At 40.2% G+C, this 21,540-nt stretch overlaps 1 protein-coding gene across 1 annotated transcript in view; it reads left to right on the top strand.

The window, feature by feature from the left end:
- Nucleotides 1-21,540, top strand: part of LOC124789039 (dipeptidase 1-like) — a 169,110-nt gene that overhangs the window by 106,985 nt on the left and 40,585 nt on the right. The window contains exons 6-8 of the mRNA XM_047256329.1: nucleotides 6,349-6,525; nucleotides 14,334-14,418; nucleotides 21,298-21,373. Of these exons, the coding sequence (XP_047112285.1) occupies nucleotides 6,349-6,525; nucleotides 14,334-14,418; nucleotides 21,298-21,373 (338 nt within the window). The remainder of the gene's footprint in view (nucleotides 1-6,348; nucleotides 6,526-14,333; nucleotides 14,419-21,297; nucleotides 21,374-21,540) is intronic.

Here is a 21,540-nt window from a genome sequence, read left to right as displayed (position 1 = left end):
GAACTCGAGTCCGCATCCCTTGTCTTTCTTGGACAAGTTATTTCCCGAACGAGCTGCCTTTTCCTTTTACCAAAATGGTTTATTGTACTGAAAAATATTGAATTTCTTGATTGCACCAACTTTAATGTGAAACTTAATCACTACCGACAACAATTATCACATTAAGCAAGAATTAATGAAATATGATTTTAAACAAACAAGGAAAGAAGACAGAGCCAGTGTACATTTGTATTCACAAGACTATAGACATATTTTTAACACCATATTGAATTCTTGTTCCAAAATATTTTAATTACTTCATTAAGTAGGTGTTTCTTCAAACTGCTGAGGGCGATGGTCGTAGAAGCTCCAGCCTTCAGTGAGGTTAGCCGAAATCTTACGATCCAAGTCCATGCTGGTGTCGAATGCATGGTCACAACGACGTTCTACATATTTGCCACGAAAAAATTCGTTGGTACATTCAATGAATTCGCAACTGCGAATAAGGACAACCATTGGCTGCGGAACAGAATGACAATGAAAATCTGTCCCACACCGGGACTCGAACCCGGATTTCCCGCTTATGGCGAGCGGTCGCCTTACCATTTGGCTGGCCGTGGACGACTCACAGCGAGACCGAAACTTCCATATGTCGTCAACCATACGTCTACGACCATGCGTTGAAGTTACATGGAAGTTTGGGGAAAAACTATTTTAGCATGAAGAAACGTGTTGTTTTGAAGCGACCCAATGCATAAGCAGTTCCGTAATTTACTTTATGGCCGCAGGCCACTTAGGTGACAGTGTGTCGCAACTAAATTGAATACATTTATGTGCGTGGTAAACACAACGCCAAGTCATTATAAATAAAAATGTTAGGCAAAGAATTAGTAATTATTTTTTGTTGGTTATCGTGACCCATTGTCTAACTTGTTGGTGTGTGTGAGAAAAATTTCAATTTATGCTAGCTGTAAGAATTTTTTTGTGTGATTTATGGACTTAAATGAGTGAAAATAGTCACAATTTTGTGAAAACAGATGCTGAGCATGAATATATAAATTATTATTAGAGATTTGATCTTGTTTTTCTTTTTTAACATCTTAATAGATGATATGAAATGTGTATGCACCAGTCGCTCTCCTGTTTATAAACCACAACATTTTCATATTCCGATAACTTTGTATTATGACGGTTGTCTACAGACTCTGTGCAGAAATTAGAGCTAATGAATGTGAAGGAAACTAAAGTCATCAAAAGACAGATAATGGAGAAAGTGTGTTTGATATGTGTACCAGGGTTTTTGCAGCTGTGGTTGGGCATGAATAATTCCACGAAAGTCCAGAAGCTTGTAGAATGGTATCTCGTGCCATATGGTGTTGAAGGTTCGGGATACGTCACATAATGTAGCCGTGTAATACACATGCCGCATCGTAGCCTTCCTGATATTCTTCGAAAAGCGTATCAGTTGATGCGCCGTGGAACTGCCATGACAGAATTCAAAATGCCTGCTGGGGAAGAGTTGTTCGGCCTGCATATCGCTGCTGCCTTTTCACGTACTCATGCTGGAATACTTTGTAATGCGGTAGAAGCAGGCAATGCATTTGCTTTTGCAAGTAGCGGCAGGGTTAATGTTTGCCTAAATTAAGACAAAATATGGAACAGTTCTTTGTCAAAGGTAAAACTCACGAAGTTTCATGGCCCAGGACCTGACAACCCAGGCGATTCACCAGCAAATTTTCAGGTACTGCTATCTGAAGAGAGAACTGTGAATATTAAGGCGAACGCACCACTACCTTCTCAGAGTTTCCCCGAGTGTTGTGACCATGTATTCAGACAGGTTGCGCAAAATGAAACCGGTCCGTAAAACATTTTATGCATTAAAACATAGGAAACCCAATTTACAATATGCACTTTGATGCCTGATGACACAAGGTGGGCTGCCAATCTTAGGATGCAAGAAACATTTTCTGCGCTGGTTCAGCTTTGGCCATCCAAGATTTCAAAACAATATCTATAATACTAAATTGATTGCCGACTGTCACAGTTCTGAAACGTGGATTAGATTAGATGAACATCCCGTTCCAATAGATCCATAGTGATAAGCAGATCCTCTGTGATGTGGAACATCTCAGAAAACTAGAATATGCAATAGAGATTTACAAATTAAGAACAGGTATGGTAATGTACCTCCTACAGATCTTAAACATATATACAATTTAAATGATATAAAACTTATTATCAAACGTTAAATGTTCCATTACTTAGGTGCATATGATGATTCTCAGCCTATTGTAGTCATGCATCGTCAAATGTTTATCAAAGGATAAAAAAAAGCAATTCTCACTTTATTTTTGAGTAATCAGTCTTCTGACAGGATTTATCCGGCCCACCACGAATTCCTCTTCTGCGTCAACCACTTCACCTCAAACTAGCAGTTGCAAATTACGTCCTCAATTATTTGCTTGATGTTTTTCAATCTGTGTCTGCCTCTACACTTTTTACCCTCTGTAGCTCCCTCTAATAACATGGAAGTTATTCCCTGACGCCTTAGAAGGTGTCATAGCATCCCGTCCCTTCTTCTTGTCAGTTTTCCATATATTCCTTTCCCCGCCGATCCTGTGGAGACTTGCTCATGGCGAACCGTACGATTCCACTGAATTATCAACATTCATCTGTAGCACAACATGTCAAATGCTTCGATTCCCTTCTGTTCCGGTTTTTCCATAGTCCATGCTATGATGTGCTCTAAACGTACATTTTGAGAAACTTACTTCTCAAATTATGTCCTATGTTTGATACTAGTAGATTTCTCTCGGCAGGAATGACATTTTTGGTAGTTCTAGTTTGCCTTTGACGTCTTCCCTGCGCCGTCCGTCATGGGTTATTTGGCTGCCGAGGCTACAGAATTTCTTAAATTTATATATTTCGTGATAATCACGTATGATGTTAAGTGTCTCGCTCTTTTCTTTTCTGCTAGTTCTCATTACTTTCGCCTTCCTTCGATTTACTCTCAGTCCGTGCTCTGTAATCAATAGACTGCAGATACTGTATTTCTTCTTCTTTATTTCCACTTACGATAACAATGTTATCCTTTCACCTTGAAGTTTAATTCCACTCTTGAACTTTTCTTTGATTTCCATCATTGCGTCTTCGAGTTATCGATTGAACAGTAGGGCGAAAGACTACATTACTAAATTACACACTTTCTAATGCGTGTGCTTTGTTCTTGGTCTTCGAGTCTAATTTTTCATTCTGCGCTCTTATACGTATTGGAAATTGCGCGCCTTTCCGTATAGTTTACATTATTTTGCTGAGAAATTAGAACATCTTGTGCCATTTTACATTGCTGAACACTTTCTCTGGATCGACAAATCCTACGAACATTGTCTTTACTTTTCTCCCCTTTTTCTTCCATTACCAACATAACGTCAGAACGGCCTCTGTGGTACCTTTACCTTTCCTAAAGCGAAACTGGTCATCATCTAACCCACCTAAAATTCCTTTCTCATTCTCCTCCATATTTTTTTGGATACACGAGCTGTTAAGCTGATTATACGACATCTCTTACAATCTTCGGAAATGTAAGGACGACGTTTTTCAGAAAGTCTGGTGGAACGTAGCCAGACACGTACATTATACACACAAACGTGAATAGTCATTTTGTTGCCACTCACCCCATTGAATTTAGTAATTCTTGTTGATATTACCTATTCCCTCTGTCTTCTTCAATCTTAAGTCTTTCTAATCTCTTTTAAATTCGGATTCTAACACTGGATTTCCTGTCTCTTCTTTATCAATGCATGTTTCTTCTTGTATCACTTCATCAGACAAGACTTTCCCCTCATAGAGGCCTGAAATGTTCTCCTTCCACCTAACCGCTCTCTCCTCTGCACTTGACTGTGGAATTACCGTTGCACTCTGAACGTTACCGCCGTTGATTTCAGTTTCACCGAAGATTGTGACTTTCCTACATGCTGAGTCAGTCCTTCCGACAGACATCTCTTTAAGGATTTCTTCGCATTTTCTATGCAGCCATTTCTCCATAGCTTCCCTGAACTTCTTGTTCACTTCATTCCTAAGTGACTCTTATGTCTGTATTCCTAAATTTCACCGAACAGAGAGTGTTAAGAAATGAAGAGAAAAAGGAGATGGTGGGTGGGTAGAGGAGCACACTGTGGAAGCATCAAACTCACTATTTTTCACATGGATGAAAAGAAAAATCTTATAGCACTGTCACATCCAAAATTATGGACGATAGCTACACCCTCAGTCCTAAATAAAGTACACATAGCCCGAATAGGTGATGGAGGAGGGGAGGCATCAGGCATGGAGCTACTACACTAAAAATTATTTTCTGTTTCTGTCGACAATGAATAACTTACCTAAAGTTAAGACAAGAGAAACAACGGACCACGAAAGAAATATCCAAATGCTACGGAAATCGGTAAATGTGAAGTACATGTAAAGACGAAAAACGATTAGAATTACAATTTCAAAACAAAACAAAAATTGGATATCTATTTAAGAAAATAGCTTCACCAACTAAGTCAGTAACGCCTAGGTCCACATCTGGCTCTTACGCAAGCTGTAATCCCACTTGACACTGATTGCTGAAGCTGTTGGATGACCTCCTCCTGAGGGATACCGTGCTAAATTCTGCCCAACTGGTGTGATAGATCGCCAAAATCGTGAGGTGATCGGAGGGATCTGTTAATAAAGCTCCAAACATTCTCAGTTGGTGACAGATCCTGCAACTTTTCTGACCAGGGCAGAGTTTGTAAAACACGAAGACAACCACAATAAAATATCGCCGTGCTAAAATGTGAGCGCAGCTCTCCTATAATGATGCAGCGGATCACAACCAGATGGGTCCTACTATGAAATGGGATGGCAATCGAAACCAATACTCCTGGTTGTCGGGCTATATAGTGGGTGACAGTCGGAATGGTATCCCACTGCTATCTGCAGCGTTCCCGGACACGTATTTGCTAGTCATCTGAACTCAGTTCAAAGCTGTAGACATCACTCAAGAGAGTTCTGCGACATTTAACGAGTTTCGAGGCCGAGGATGTGTCAGGAGATGCCCCGGATAGAGGCGGGATACCAAAATGACTGTCGCCCGTCGTACAGCTCGACAACAAGGAGTGATTGTCTGGATCGCCATTTCTTTTCATGGCAGGATCCATTTGGTTGTTACCCGCGGCACACTTACAGCGAGGCGGTACGCTGACGATATTCTACGCCACGTTTCGTTCAGCTTCGTGGTAAACCTTCCTGTGGTTACATTTCAGCAAGATAAAGCCCACCTGCACACGGCAAGAGTTTATGCTGCTTGTTTTCGTGCTTGCGAAACCTTGCCTTGACCAACAGGGTCGCCGAATCTCGCCCCAACTGAGAACGCTAGGACCATTTAGGCAGGGCCCTGCCCCCAGCTTTGGACATTGACACTCTGTTCGAGAGAGGAGAGCAATTGTCCTTAGGAGGATATTCCAACAACTGTAACAGTCACTGCCCAGCCGAATAACTACTTGGATGAGGGCCAGAGGTAGACCTACGCGTTACTGACTTGCTCAATCGGTGAAGCTCTTTCTCTTGAATAAAGCGTCCAATTTCTCTGGTGCTGTAATGTTTTTTTTTTTTTTTTTTTCTCTATACTTGTACATCATATTCAGAAATTTCCCTCCCATTCGGGTAATTGCTATGGGATGAGCCTTCTTTTTTTTCCTATAGTGTGTTTCAGCGACTAAACACTGACTATTATTACTTCTGTATACCAGAAAAGGCATGTTGTATCTAACATAAATGTTAGTTACGTTTACTAGTCAAAGTAATGTCATAAACTGTACAAGGGGTGGCTAAATCTGTTCTTTTAGAACTTTTTGAGTATTCCGACGGTTTATGAGAATTGACATTTCTTAGGTATAGCTTGAAGTCTATCTGCAACATCTTCCATGTTTTGCTCTAGCGCTTTAAAACAACATTTTGGTCCTTAGATACGAAAGAGTAGTCTACATGGTAATATTTTCAAACCTAGTAATGTCTTTGTTTGTTGGCGAATTCAATGTCAGTTTACTCCAATTGTTAAAAAGAAATACTTTAGTAAGTATATTTACAGGCTAAGTGTGAATCCCTAAGAGTCTAAACAGGCTTATAGAAATTATTCAGTTAGCTACTGTACACAATATTCTTGTGATACGTTCTGTATAACAAACATCTGTTTTCGCCTATGCTACATTTTCTCACGTTTTTATGACTAAATTATGGTCTCTCTTCCACAATGCTGTAGTCTGTAGTTCTGATGACCAGTAACGCACGTGCACTGGATGGAAGTGTCGAGGAGAAGCAGCTGACGCGCCCCCCGTGTTGCAGGCGGTGGTGCGCGAGATGAACCGCCTGGGCATGATGGTGGACCTGTCGCACGCGAGCGTCGCCACCATGAAGGACGCCCTCGCCACCAGCCAGGCGCCCGTCATCTTCTCGCACTCCAGCGTCTACGCGCTCTGCAACAACTCGCGCAACGTTCCCGACGACGTGCTGCACCAACTGGTCAGCGGGCTCCACTATCTACAGCCTAGCCGTAAACATAGTTTGCTAGCTCACCCTTGTGTTGTAGGTGAAACAAGCACCAACATTATCGGCGCACACCACATGTAAACACTGTGCCTCTCTTCGTCTGCTCCCTTATAATTTTTAAGTATACACTACACATTGTAAATGACCTTTTTATGTCTAATATATACGTAGAGGAGATATTTAGTTCACTGCCGCACGTTTGACATCAGCTCGAAAAGAAAGGAAACTGCTGAGAAGAAATGAAGCAAAAACATCTCCCTCAACTTTTACGCACTTCGTGAACCGCTACCCAAGCGTCCCAGTTCCGTTCTGGAAGCATATATGTGTTCTTGCACCGCCATCTCATGCTCTTTATTCAACGAGAATGTGGATACGAAGGTCTCCTTCACCAGACCAAAAGGTGCACGTCATTTTCATCTAGGTTAGGACTGTAGTGATCGTGTTCCTGCAGGTCAAAACCGAGATTTGTATTGCTGTGTTTTCCTAGCTGTATGGAGGCGTGCATTATCCTGAAGCGAAATTACTTGTTTCGGAAGCTTCATTCTGTTCTTTGTTTTCATTTTGTGTTTCAGTTTCTCACAGTATACCTCTACTCAGCTTTCGATCTTTACGAGTGTAGCGAATCCGCAGTGGACCGTTCATATATCTCCAAACTGTCATCATCCTTTTTCTAAGCGGATGCCCTACCACAACGCTTTTCCTCGCAGAACGATAAAAGTCCAGTTTTAAACTGATTTATGTACTAAATTCTTCGTTCGATAACTATCCCCACCTAAGGTCAGCGAATAGTAATTACTCCTTTTAATGTATGCAAAACTGATCAGTCTTCTCACTTTATTCCTTGGGGATTGTGAAGAACGACGCACTCATAAGAAAGTACTGTGAAATCACAATGCATAAATCCATCCAACTAGCCGGTACAGCAGATGCACAAGAAGAGCAGTGCATTTAAGGCATGATTCAAAGGTGACAACCTATGCAGCACGAAAGAAACGTCTAGTGTTACTTAGTTACTAATGTAATGTAAGTAACATGTTGCCTTACCCTCAATGCACTTCAAGCAATTCAAAAGAGGTAAGGGTAGTGTGTAAAACAAGATCGGCAACGAACTTCTTTCAGATGGATCACAACGTAGGATCAGCGACGGATGCGTGATTAGTTCTTTATTAACGGGACATGAAACGTAAACTTCCTTCTTTTGTCGAAGTTCCTGTGTTCTCCACCAATAAATGTTGAGAAAGAACGTATAAATCTGCAGTGTGTTAGACCGTAAATTAGTTTTATTGTCGTTTAGTGCTATTAGTAGGCCTGCTAAGGTGTATGAAGGTTGTGAAATCCATCAGATTTTGAGTAATCGCAACGAAGGACACAGAGAAGCCATTTGCTTGTGTGAGACAGCGGTTCAGCAAATGACAGAATTTGAATTTCACCTCATTGCGGATCTAGATTTAGCTGTCTTGTCGAATCAAGCAATATCCACGTCTTTGGGGCATTTGGATGCGTCTGTTGCCGGATGTTGGACGGAACGGGAGCATGAGAGCAGACATACCCGTTATCAGGGTCTCAGTCGACAACATATGCCCCACATAAGCGAGGATCGTCATGTTTTGCGCCAAGCACATCGTAATCCCTTCACATCTGCGTTGGCAATTCGAGAACCAAGCAGCGGTCTGTATAATCCATGACCATTGGTCAGAGACTGGTAGCCCCCGGACTGGGGAATTATTGTGCATAGGTGGCATTAGCACCACAGCCATAACGTTTATGCCTGGAGTGTTGCGCCGACCGTAAAGCATGGTCACTGAATTATGGCGTCGCAATATATTCAGCAATGAGTCGCGGCGCTGCTCTACCGCGGGTGATCATCTTCAGCGAGTGTGATGGTGACTTCTGATGAGATACAATTCTTACAATGTACTGGGGAGGCACAGCGGTGTTATTCCTAGTGCCATATTGTGCGGAGAGCTATCGGGTATCACTTCAGGTTACATCTGATAGTGACTGAGGGGACCTTGTCAGCACAACGTTACTTCATGGACAATGTGCGTTCTCATTTGCTGCCTCTTCAAAATGGTTCAAATGGCTCTGAGCACAATGGGACTTAACATATTAGGTCATCAGTCCCCTAGAACTTAGAACTACTTAAACCTAACTAACCTAAGGACATCACACACATCCATGCCCGAGTCAGGATTCGAACCTGCGACCGTAGCAGTCCCGTGGTTCCAGACTGCAGCGCCAGAACCGCACGGCCACCGCGGCCGCTATTTTGCCTCTCATGTCACAGTATCGTACTGTCACTTTACAACGGGACAATTGTGACGTGACGGTATCTAGGGTCAACTTCGAAGCCTCCTTACGCTTTTTATTCACTGAAGAACAATAGAAATTAGGTAACGCAAAGTATGATGCTTGACGAAGCTGAACTAAAAACCCCAGATAAGGTTAAGGTCGACATATAAAAAAGCACCAAACATAAAAGACAGTTGATAGGAAAACGCATAGATTACATCACTGTAACAGATGACAAAACATTGTGCAAAACATGGCAAACTCCGTGGACAACGTTGATACGCTGCCTGCAACGCTGTACGGAAGATATATACAACCCATGCCACGAAAAATACGAACAGACACGGGCGGAAGGCTACAGAGACTCGACAGCGAGGGCAAGACGGATGGCGACAGATAAGACCGGACACCAGACTGCTGCGTATTAGGAGTGGTTAGATAGGTATTGGTGAAGAGATAAGGGTTTAATTAACTTTGAGAAGGCAGTATAACAAGGCTGTAAGATAGGACTGACGTTGGTTTATTAACGTGAGAAGAGATATACTCTGCCTGGTGAACAAAAGTAGTGCAGTAAAGTGAAGAAGGTCTGTTAATAGTTGAAAAGTGTCTGGTAATAGTTAATGTTACACCTACAAGGAAACCCGAAAGAGACTAATTTCTTATTTTCATATTGTCTGTTGGCAACAAATTTTCATGCAAATAGAAAAGAAGCACCGCATCACAGTGTCAGGTCGTCACGAGGTAACAAAAGAATGGATTAACTACTGTACATGAGATATTATAGAACTTCTTTAGAGGAAGGGGACGACTCTTCAAGATATATGATTATAGGAGCATCAATGCTGTTTTCGTGTCGTAGATATTGTAAGTAAATTTCATTTCCAGTTGAATTCTGTTCAGGAAAGTAGTCAGATTTCATCTAAAACGCACTTAAGTTAAATTATATAAATAGCAGATAACATATTGTGAAAAGCGTCCAAATTACAAAAATACAAATTTTCAGTTAATTTTTTAAGTGCTCCTCCACTCTTAACACATGTCTCTATGATCCATGTGTTATATTAAACTGGGGCCATAGCCGGCAAGATCCCTAAATCTGCCCTGATAGAACAATTCTTAAACCAGCTGTAACACCAACTACGTAATAGTTTCAGTATTCAGAATGTCATGGACCAGTTACAGCAGTTGTCGGCCATCTTGCTTCAGGAGAAGGTGTAATGGATTGTTACACACATGCCATCCAAATTTGTGCAAACATCCAGGACAGAGGGTGTCCAGATCATGCTGATAAGTATACTGCAGACTTGGCAAATCCGAATCAATTTTTATAATCACTGAAATAAGATCACATAGCCTCTCAACTCGTGAATATTCTAATCTTTCCCTCCTTTCCTTCTGGGGTCTTAACCATTTTTGTCAGGTAGCGTGCTTCGCAGCCAAAGAACCAGCTTTGAAAATGCTTATAAAACAGGATGCCGTTGCTGCACTTGCTGTCTTATCATAGTTGAGGAACAGAGTTAAACTTCACTATGAAGAAGAGAGACAAGAAACGCCGTTCGGTCAGCGTCTGCTGGTGACGAAAGACTCGATCTATTTGCACTGCTCAGATGCTATGGAGCCATCCTGACCAAATTCAGAACAGAGCACAGTACTTCGTCTAATGGTTTGCTTCTCTTGCGATGCTCTTGCTCTAGACAATGCAGCATGTTCCTTTTTATGACTAATTTTACACACACATCAAAATAAGTTTTGCATCACCTCGGTTCCGAGAGTTCCGGAACCTGTACGGAAAATTGGAACAGCGATCAACATAAACATCATTTCTACTCTTTTTATTGCTCATGAAAACCACACACTGCATTTGGTACCACCATACAGCGAGACCTTCAGAAGTTGTGGTCCAGATTTTGTACACGCCGGTATCTCTAATACCCAGTACCACGCCCTCTTTCACTGAAGCATTCCTGTAATCGTCATGCAATACTATCTACAAGTTCATCATGGCACTATTGGTCCACATCGTCCCACTCCTCAACTGCGATTCGGCGTAGATCCCTCAGAATGGTTGGTGGGTCACGTCGTCCATAAATAGCCCTTTTCAAACTATCCCAGACATGATCGATAGAGTTCATGTCTGGAGAACATGCTGGCCACTCTAGTACAGCGATGTCGTTATCCTGAAGGAAGTCATTCACAAGATGTGCACGATGGGGGCACGAATTGCCGTCCATGAAGACGAATTCCTCGCCAGTATGCTGCTAATATGGTTGCTCTATCGCATGGACGATGGCATTCATGTATCGAACACCCGTTACGGCGCCTTCCACGATAACCAGCGGCGTACGTCGGCCCCACAATATGCCACCCCAAAACATCAGGGAATATCCACCTTGTTGCAGTCGTTGGACAGGTTGTCTCAGGCGTTCAGCCTTACCGGATTTCCTCCAAACTCGTCTCCGACGATTGTGTACTTGCAGGCAAATGCGACATTCATCGCTGAAGAGAACGTTCTGCCAATCCTGAGCGGCCCATTCGCCATGTTATTGGACCCATCCGTATCGCGCTGCATGGTGTCGTGGTTGCAAAGTTGGATCTCGCCTTGGAAGTCGGGAGTGAAGTTGCGCATCATGCACCCTATTGTACACAGTTTGAGTCGTCACAAGACGTCCACGACGTCCTGTGGCTGCACGAAAATCATTATTCAACATGATGACGTTGTTGTCAGGGTTCCTCCGAGCCATTATCCCTAGGTAGCGGTCATCCACCGGAGTAGTAGCCCTTGGGTGGCCTGAGAGAGGCAGGTCATCGATATTTCCTGACTCTCTGTATCCCTTCCATGTTCTAACAACATCGCTTTGGTTCACTCCGAGATGCCTGGACACTTCCCTTCTTGAGAGACCTTCCTGGCACAAAGTAACAATGAGGACGCCATCGAACCGCGGTATTGACCGTCTAGGCATGGTTGAACTACAGACGACACGAGCCGTGTACCTTCTTCACGGTGGAATGACTGGAATTGATCGGCTGTCAGACCCGCTCCGTCTAATAGGCGCTACTCATGCATGGTTGTTTACATCTTTGGGAGGGTTTAGTGACATCTCTGAACAGTCAAAGGGACTGTGTCTGTGATACAATATCCACAGGAGTTCTGGGAACCGGGGTGATGCAAAACGTTTATTCATGTGTGTATTTACACATCCAGGGCGAGATTACTTTAGGAGCTGTCCTTCCTATGCTGTACTGAAATTTACTTATTAAAACATTTTGTGTCACATCTGTACATCACATAGAGTTTTTGCAAGAAGGTCTTTATACCGAACGACACACTTACACACAAGCACGCGCGAGTGCACGCGCACACACACACACACACACACACACACACACACACACACACACACACACAGGAATGGAGTGAGTATTACTGCAGTAAATGAGAATTAAGACTTCAGAAAAAGATGCAAATTTCTGCGTGGTGTCCTAGGAAATTATTCCGATGAGTATCTGTGGCCACCATATATTTCAATCAGTTTCAATACATCAAATATAAGTAGCTCTGGCTACTTACTAAAATTAATCAGAGACTGACCCAACTGGTAGTCTGTGCTGATACATCTAGCACTTACAGATTTCTTCAGGCAGAGTGCCACAGTGACACAACGGATGGATATACAAATGTCTTTCCAGAAATATGACGATTTATATATTTGCGATAGCCATATTAAGTAATATGAAATAAATTTATAGGCAGCAGATATTGGTCGCAAACTCACACTATGTACTGATTCCCTCATTATTGTCAAAGAATCACTGACCAGGATAGAAAAGAATAGCATTTTCTGTTCAATGCTTCTTACAGGACTGTAGACATCCCCTAAAACTGAGACAGCCATTAGGTAATTCTGCATAAATTATGGAATGTGGAAGATAGTAATAAGGGCGACGAAAATTGCTGGACTTACATTTTTTTGTAAATCAGACAAAATAAAGAAAAAAATAATGAAACATATACAGCCATAGACACATGGACATGCGTGGTCTCTATTACCATCACATCATAACTTTGCTAGTTATCACCACTTCGGTTTACCTCTTTGGGCAACAGGATTCAACTAAATGATAACGTTGATGTGCAATTATTGAAAACCATTCAGTCATAAACATGAATGTCTATCTGCACCGTGAAGGTGCCCATAGAGAATAGAAAACGCTTTCAAACAAATTGAAAACACTTTCGCTTAATCACTGACTGTCCACCATTCTGGTACTTTTAATAAATAGTACTTTGTCTGAAGCGAAGCACCTGAGTTTATTCTAGAATTATGTGTTAGGTTCTACATCACTTTTTATAACCTTATCCGTTTGTTTTGCAATTTGTTAAAATCAAATTATTCAAATTCTTCAGAATACATTTCGTGCCGTGCGAAGCATATGACAAAGTAAAACGGTAGTGCGAATATTTGTAATTATTGTAAATAACCATTAGTAGAAAAGGAACGTTGCTTGGCGGGTCTCGTCTCTGAAGTGTCCTCAAAATTGCTTTTAACTGCCACTTCAATACCTTTTTTGTCGATGAGATATGGTTTTGTTTTACAAACTATGCAATAAATTCTGAACTAAAAGTAGTTTAGTTTCTTTCGTCTTAGTTATTTAGTTTTTCAGTTGAAGTACCATAGCATATCACACAAATAAAATGATATCCAACTTCTCGGCTAAATATCTGTGTTCCCGCACTTTGACAGTCAACTCAGTACCCTTTGAACAAATCGTACAGTGCTTACAGGACACAATTCCATCAAAAGACGCTAATAAGTGAAACCTAGACGACCAGCGACGCATATGTTGCAGCACAACCGTGTTACAAGGCATCAATCTATATATCAAGAGAAAGTCATACTTTATTAAAAATTTAATTTGCATATGTTTTCAAATCATCATCCAAAAAATATGGAAATAACTATAAGAATGTTAACAGTTTTGGAATGCCTGATTCAAAATTTTGAAATATACGTTAATCAAAATCTTTTACTTTGTTTTCTTGTTAAGTTTGAAATAATTTCTTATTGTACAGTTTGAAGCTCAAGACAGTATTAGGGATTGCCCTACAGTTTAACCGAAATTTTTATTTGTATGGAAATGTATAGGGCGTTTTATGAATATATAGAACCTATACAAAGGAGTCTCCTTTTCTTGTTATGGTGTGTTATGCTAACTGTTGCGGGTACGAAGTGAGGAGGTGAATAAAAGGTCTTATTTTGATCGTTTTGATTTCAGATTTTCGACATGCTCTTTTCCAGTTTCTTTTTACTGTATCTGGTGAACACACCGAGCAACCAGCATTAAATTACAGATATTCTCTTAGTGCAAGTGACTTAGCCTAATAGCCCGTATGTGTTCGTAGTTATATTAATGTTAAAACCTTTATTCACATTTGACTGTACTGTTGTGAAACCAAAATACCTCAGATATCCGTTCTTGTTTACAAACAGGCGAGCAACCGTGGACTCGTGATGGTTACTTTCTATAACTACTTCGTGAAATGTGGGCCAAAGGCATCAGTTTCTGACGTAGCAGGTGAGTTTGGGCAGAAATGTCTCCAAGCGCCATGTTTTAATTCTTGATCTTTCTGGTGGTCATTTTCTTCCTCGAATTTGCTATGTCACTTTTTACTTTTCGGGAATATTTTATAAGTTCTACTGAAAACGATATATAGAATTTGTTTTCTGATTTCAGAATAATTCTGGTTATTAGTTGTTCATACACTGAGCAGTGGTAACAGTTAAGTTCCATACGTTGAAGTGTGCTATAACGACAATGTTGATATCTGTGACTATATCTTTTAATTCGGTCCCAATAATACATTTTAGCATCTTATTTACAGTGGGAATTCTATAAGTATAGGCGTAATTTTCTATACTGATGTAAATAACATAGATAGGTGAGTCATAGCTTACAAATTTATTAAAATTATGTAGTTGGAGATATCCGTACGATCATTTAATATCGAGGATAATTATGGGAATATACTGACCTTAAGCAGTACGATACTCAAAGTCTGTCAAAAATATTCTTAATGCAGGAGAACATGTGATCACATAAACATTACAAACTTATCTGTTTACACATTTCTACGTGTGGAAGGCATTACACTGTAGATTTTGGGAATCCTACCAGGCTTAATAACATGGCACAAAAGAAGCTGTTTGATAACATGCGGAAAACATTATGCCAAAGAAGTTGTGGAACATGAAACTGGTAATAACTACAAATTCGAATAAAATGATACTTACATAAGCCATCCATCGAAAAATTTCCAAGACTGATTTTAATCCTGACCCATAAGCGTCATGGTGGCACATAGAACTGACAAGAGTAAACAACAGATATCTGTCAACCAGTCAGTTGTAAGCAGATAGTGTCTGGCGATGAATCTGCGGCCGTAGTGTCTCACCACTGATGTAGCACAAATCGACATTGAGCAAAGAACGGCAAATTCTATGTATCAAATGTTCAAGGTATTCTCCAGAAAGATTATAATGAAAACCGTGGACATTTCTTTTCTGGCAAAAATCGTCACAGATGAAGAGACTTGATTTTGCCAAATTGAATCTACCGCAAAACAACAATGTGGGTCATGGCTGTCTGATGCTTCACCATTGACGAATTAGAGGCAGATGTGACGCGCTAATTGAACAACATCACAAAGGAGGACACTTCTGAAGGTTTCGCATCATTTCAAGAACATTTTGTGTGTTTTAGTGAAATAGGGAGAGGCTCTGTGGAAGGCTTTAAGCATTAAACGACTGTGAGGAACACCTTAAGTATAGGTTCAGTTTGTTTTCCGTCTCTGTGTGTCTGTCTCTCTGTCCGACAGCTGAGATCCCTTTTCCTTAGAAAGAAGAAGACGAATCAAGTTGAAACTTGTACACATACTAACGTAGACGGTCGCTTGGCGATGTAAATCATTCAAGTATCTAAGTTACCGCGGTCAAAAGATACGGCCTTTTATCTCACATTTTTGGCACTTGCAGATTCACTCATCAGAACATGTAGGGTACTTCCCATTGACCTAGAATCATTAACTTTGAAAGGGTGTATAGTTCCACGCTATAAATAATGGGAAAATATCCTAAAACGGTTAATGTGTATTTACATCACACGAGAAAAATGTTTTATCGTTTGTTGTGAGTCCGTCTGTTACGACTCCTTTTCCTCAGGAAAATGTAGCCGTATCCAGATGAAATTTATGTCACACACTAAGGTCTATGCACCCATAGCGAAGCAAAGCATTTAAGTTTCTACCTCATACAGTTATAAGATGTGGCCATTTAAGTAATTTAGTTTGGTACTCGCAGCTCACTTATCAAAACGTTTATGGTACATCCGGTTGACCTAAAATTATGCATTTTCGCAAGGAGCATGGTTTCACATGACTACTAAATTAATAAACCCGAAAATTTGTAACGACGACCCACGGAAAAAATTGTTCTTTTGCAGTTTTTCATCCGATTGTCTGCCTGCGCGTCTGCAAAACTCGTCGAGTTCCACGGCTCCCGGGATTAATAAACCAACTATGTGAATAAATAAATTCGTATGCAACCGTCAGCGTGTACGTTCTACGCTTACTTGGTCAATATTTTAATAATCCATTTTCAAAACGTTTTGGACTGTCACCATCAACAGCTGTAGACAGCTTAAGTCACTTTTGTTAGACTAATGTTCCGTAAATCTCAATCATGGGATAAACCTAAGGAAAGTTAGAAGGTATTTTTCAGTAGGTAAGTAGGCGAATCACCAGGACTGATACTGTAGTGTGAAGATATTTGGAGGAACTGCTGTCGGCTTGTTCGTTTCCTAGGCGACACTAAAACGACTCTTTCACTGGGTACCCACGAACAGACATACGTACGAAGGGGGAAAAAAGTTGCAGGTTCGATCAGTCTAACCACGATTCAATCAGCAATGCTATGCAGGGATATGTGAATATCCAATCAGAAATTTAGTTACGAAAGAGGAATAATAAATGAACGGGTAAAATTTTCTAGTACCTGAAACTTGCAAAAATATAGTGCCACATTATTTTGATGATAAATGTGTTAAAGAAAAGCCAGGGAAACAATGGCTCAGACGTTTGTAGACTTTGCATGCGTTCTTAAATCTTCACGAAATTTCAACGGTACAGTAGCATATCGTATTGTTGAAATAACAAAAATTACATACGCAGTACCAAAACATGAAGGCAGAAAAACTATTCGACTCTGAAACTTTGTTTCAAAGGAAAGCTTCCTACGAAACATGTACCAATTAGAAAAAAAGAAAAATGAAATTAATGATAAACATCAAAATTGTGGACCACTTGGACTAAGTGTAGGAATGCTTCTGCCTTGGACGCAAGTTACCACAAGAGGGACGAGGAAAGAAGAATATAACAAACCACCAAAGAAACAGCCAATAGAAGTGTTGTAGTACCAAGCGTCGTTTTTAATTTGAGGAAGAAAGTACTGAAAATGTCAGCCTGGGACACACTCTTGTGTAGAAGTCAATCACGGAATGTGGGAAAATCGTAAAACAAGAAAATTGTAGCGTTCGAGATGTAGTGCTCTAGAAGGATGTTGAAAATTAGGTTTACGGATAAAATAAAAAATGAGGAGACTATCTGTAGAATCGGCGAGGGGAGGAACTTGCAGGAGCGAGGGAAAGAATGAACGAACTTGTGTTAAGACAGCATGGTTCTAGAATGCCCGCAAGGAAAGACGAAGATTGAGCTATATCCAAGAATTCGTTCGAAACGTTGGGTGTAAGTGCTATTCTCAGATGAAAGGTTTCGTACACGAAATGGGATCGTGGTGGAGTACGTCAAACCAGTTAGAATAATGATGAAGTAATAATAAACTCAGCTGATATCACTCTATGATGTAGTGATTCACGCCTGAAGTCGAAAGTTCCAGTAACTGGAAATTTATGAGTCGAGGTGATTGCAGTACTTGTTGCAATGGCTATGCCTTCTACCCCATTGATGAACTCAGAAATACGTTTTGAGCAACAACGTAATATTAGTCAAACGCTTTAGTGCGCAACAAGCTACAACCTAATTTAATATTTGTTTAGTGATTTTGTGAGAGAGATAGTCACAGACTCAATAATAGGACAACATGAATGAAATGAACGCCATGGAAAACCAATTACGACTGCCGTGAAGCCTAAAGTATCTCGAATTAGGAATGATGAACATTCGATTAATGAACTTGCCGTGTGGAGTCGCTTTGGAATGGAAATCAACGCTACTAAGACAGTGCTCTGTTAGGACACACTTGCATATTATTGACAGTAACGAAAAAAGTTTCAATGGAAGTCTGCTAGTTTGGACACACTTGGCACAAACAAATTGAGAATGCTCCAATACTGGCACAAAAGAAGTATTAGAAATAGACTGCTGGAGTTGTCAGAACGTGCCGTACAAGTAAGACGAAATACGGCGGAAGTGTAGAAAGGTAAACAGCTTTATAATGTGCGAAGAAGTTGAGACTCGATTGAAGTGTAGTTATACTGTTTACAGGTATTATTTAATATGAGATTTATATTAAATATCCGTATGGTAAAGTATTTCTTCAAGTTCAAGAATGATGCCACGAAGAACTACGTTTTCACAGTACGCTGAACAGTTTGAGTAGGTCGTTAACTGGCTCAGACAGGTCGCAGTACCGTAAGATGAAGCACTCAGTAATTCTAAAGAGCACAAGTGGTCTACAGACGTCGGGAGGTAGCCAGTGCATCTTTCGACACGAGCCTAGCATTTTCAGGAGAAGGTAAACACAAAATGACATTGCTTCTCAAATATAACAAGAGTATTAGTAACAGAAAGAATCGATTTTAGGATGATATTTCTGTTACTTCTGTAGTCATCAATATAAACTGGCTCCAATCTACCCAAATCCCTCATTCTCTCGTAATTTAGTGTATGTGTCCTATCATTCGAATTCTGATTTCCGTAATTCTTTCTTTTAATTTCATCTGTAATTTGTTTATGCATGTTACTCTAACACACATAATCAGTTTCTTTCTTCAGTAAATGCTGTGACCCTCATAAATCACTTAATTTGAAGAACATTGTGTTGCGAAATTATAGCAGTTTGTCTTGCTTATACGTTTATGAACTCATGAGATCTAACGAAAGTGTGCCATAAAGGCAGCCAACAGAGAGGCGACTAAGGTGTTTAATTTGCGTATTCTGTCATTTTCTGAACGGGTCACAGATAAAGGAATTATGATTCAGAGAACCCTAAAATCCAGTATTCCTTCATCTGTTGACCCATTTTGCGCGTTTTGACGTTAGCTGTCACATCCTAGTTCACAAAAAAACACAGGATTACTTATTTGACGAGCACTGAACAGTCAGTCGCTCGTGATCGTTGCAACTCAACCATGTTGTATGTAATGCTCTGTTTTTTATTTGAACCACTATTCTGATGATGGCTAACGTTGAAACGCGTAAAATGAATTAACAGATGAAGGAATATTGGATTCTGGTTTTATCTGTCATGAAGTTCCTTCCTCTGCGACGAATTCAGAAAAGTTCAGACTACACAAATAAATCATGAGATCTTACTCAGATTCAAACACATTGCTTATTTTTCAACATTTACTCGAAGCCATGTTGGGTTACGCGAGAATAATAATAACAGCACTGCTGCCGCTGCTGCTGCTACTTACTACTAATAATAATAATATTAATTATTATTATTATTATTATTATTATTATTATTATTGTAGCAGTAGGCTGCATTCTCTCCGAAACACCAGTGACATATCGAAATATCTGTACTATGCCGGTTAGCTCCCGCTACAGCGGTTAACGATTCAACAAGATGCTTTTTCAGTATTACTAGTTTTCGAAATGATCTGCTGAATTGTTTTCTGTATTCCGAAATAAATACAGAATCTGTTTAGTGAGAAAGACGGTACCAAGGACAATCATCTGCGGAATCGGATAAGCTAACGAAGTGTATTATGCAGATTTTTGAGACTGAAATCTGGGAGGGCTTACTACAGCAAGGTGAAGATGACTATTCACTTAGTCTAAGCATATATGTTTATACTCTATGTTGCATAACCACATGGACAGTACTACTCCTTCACGAGGGGTGATGATAAAATCTTACAATGTAAAACCGCTGCCTCCAGTTCAGTGTGCATTAGGGTCTTTTTGCGTACGTTGGTTCCCGTGTTAAGGCTGAGAAGACATCTGTCTGTTTCTTGGACAAGACAAAATGTGTTTCGCAGTGATGTTTATTCCATGTCTTGAACTTGTTAAGTCTACTCCTGAAGTCAAACACTTTTAACGTAACAGAATGGGGCAAGTTGACTGAGTCAAGTCGACTTCGTCATCTAATGTGCACATCATATTTCTCAGTCAGCTTTAGTCGGTAAAGCAGTTAATGAGTTCCAAGAAAGCGAGATGGTACCGTATGTTACGCTAGTGTTTAATGAACATGACTTTGCTACAGCTCAAAGCACAAATCATGTTCTTGTTAAGAGTCATTCTAAAATTGGAAATACTCAAGCTGCAATACCGAAAGGACAACGAACAGGTCTCCTCACTAATCTCTAGATGAGCATTAGGTGGAACAGGATTGAAACTTCCTGGCAGATTAAAATTGTGTGCCGGGCCGAAACTCGAACTCGGGACCTTTGCCTTTCGCGGGGAAGTGCTCTACCAACTGAGATGCCCAGAGTGAAAGTCTCATTCTGGAACGGGATTAACTACCAAGCCTTTGAAAAATTGCTACTTCCAATAAGCGAAAATGGTGCCGAAGTGTCTTCTCTTTTAAACTATTCAGCAATGAATAGTCCACGAGTGAAAAATTGGAAAAGTCGCACTACGCTACATGCTACATTTTTAATAAGGTCAAATATAAAACCAATTTTAATTGATAAGGAAACTCACAAGGTGGAACAAAGTGTGACTATAAAAAAAAAAATTTCTACTGCGTCATAAAATTGAACATTTTGTCTCAGGATGAAAATTATATATAGCGATAATAAATAATAAATAAGAATAATAAATAACCAAGTCCCCCTACCTGCATACTTTCCAAAACGTGGCAAGTATATGAGACTTTCTTGTGGAGAGTCATTTCCACATTCAAATTCCGATTACGGACGACACTTGTAAATTTTATGACAAGATTCACGACTGTACAAAAGCTGCACGCTTCTATGCGGATAAACTGAGCTTGTTAAAAGGAGCAAGACTGATAATTCATTTTGACGAAACTTTAAAAATAAACACCTAGTATCCTTCTGTAAATAACTTTAGTTCAATGAACTTAATTAATCTAGAGCAATTGACCTTCATCTACAGCTTTATTTCTTAAGTCAACAGTAGTATAGAAACCGAAACAATAATTCTTTGAGATATTTGTTTTGAAACACGTGACTTTTGTTCCATTGCAGAACACATTAACTACATTAGAAATTTGATCGGAGTTGACCACATCGGCGTTGGAGGCGATTTCGATGGAATAAACATGTGAGTAGAAACCTTCGCAACAGCCTTTCACTGTAGATATTTCGTTTAGAGAAAGCTATGTTTTATATACTTACCTAACGTATTTATTGAAAATCCACTCTTTCGTAAATGTACGTACTCTTCACCGATTTTCTCTCGTACAGAGAATATCATTTCCGGCTATACTG

This window comes from Schistocerca piceifrons, chromosome 3, assembly GCF_021461385.2.
Source record: "Schistocerca piceifrons isolate TAMUIC-IGC-003096 chromosome 3, iqSchPice1.1, whole genome shotgun sequence".
In the NCBI taxonomy this organism is placed as follows: Eukaryota; Metazoa; Arthropoda; class Insecta; order Orthoptera; family Acrididae; genus Schistocerca; species Schistocerca piceifrons.
The sequence above is the reverse complement of the archived record's forward strand: the minus strand, read 5'-3'. Positions and strand labels throughout refer to the sequence as shown.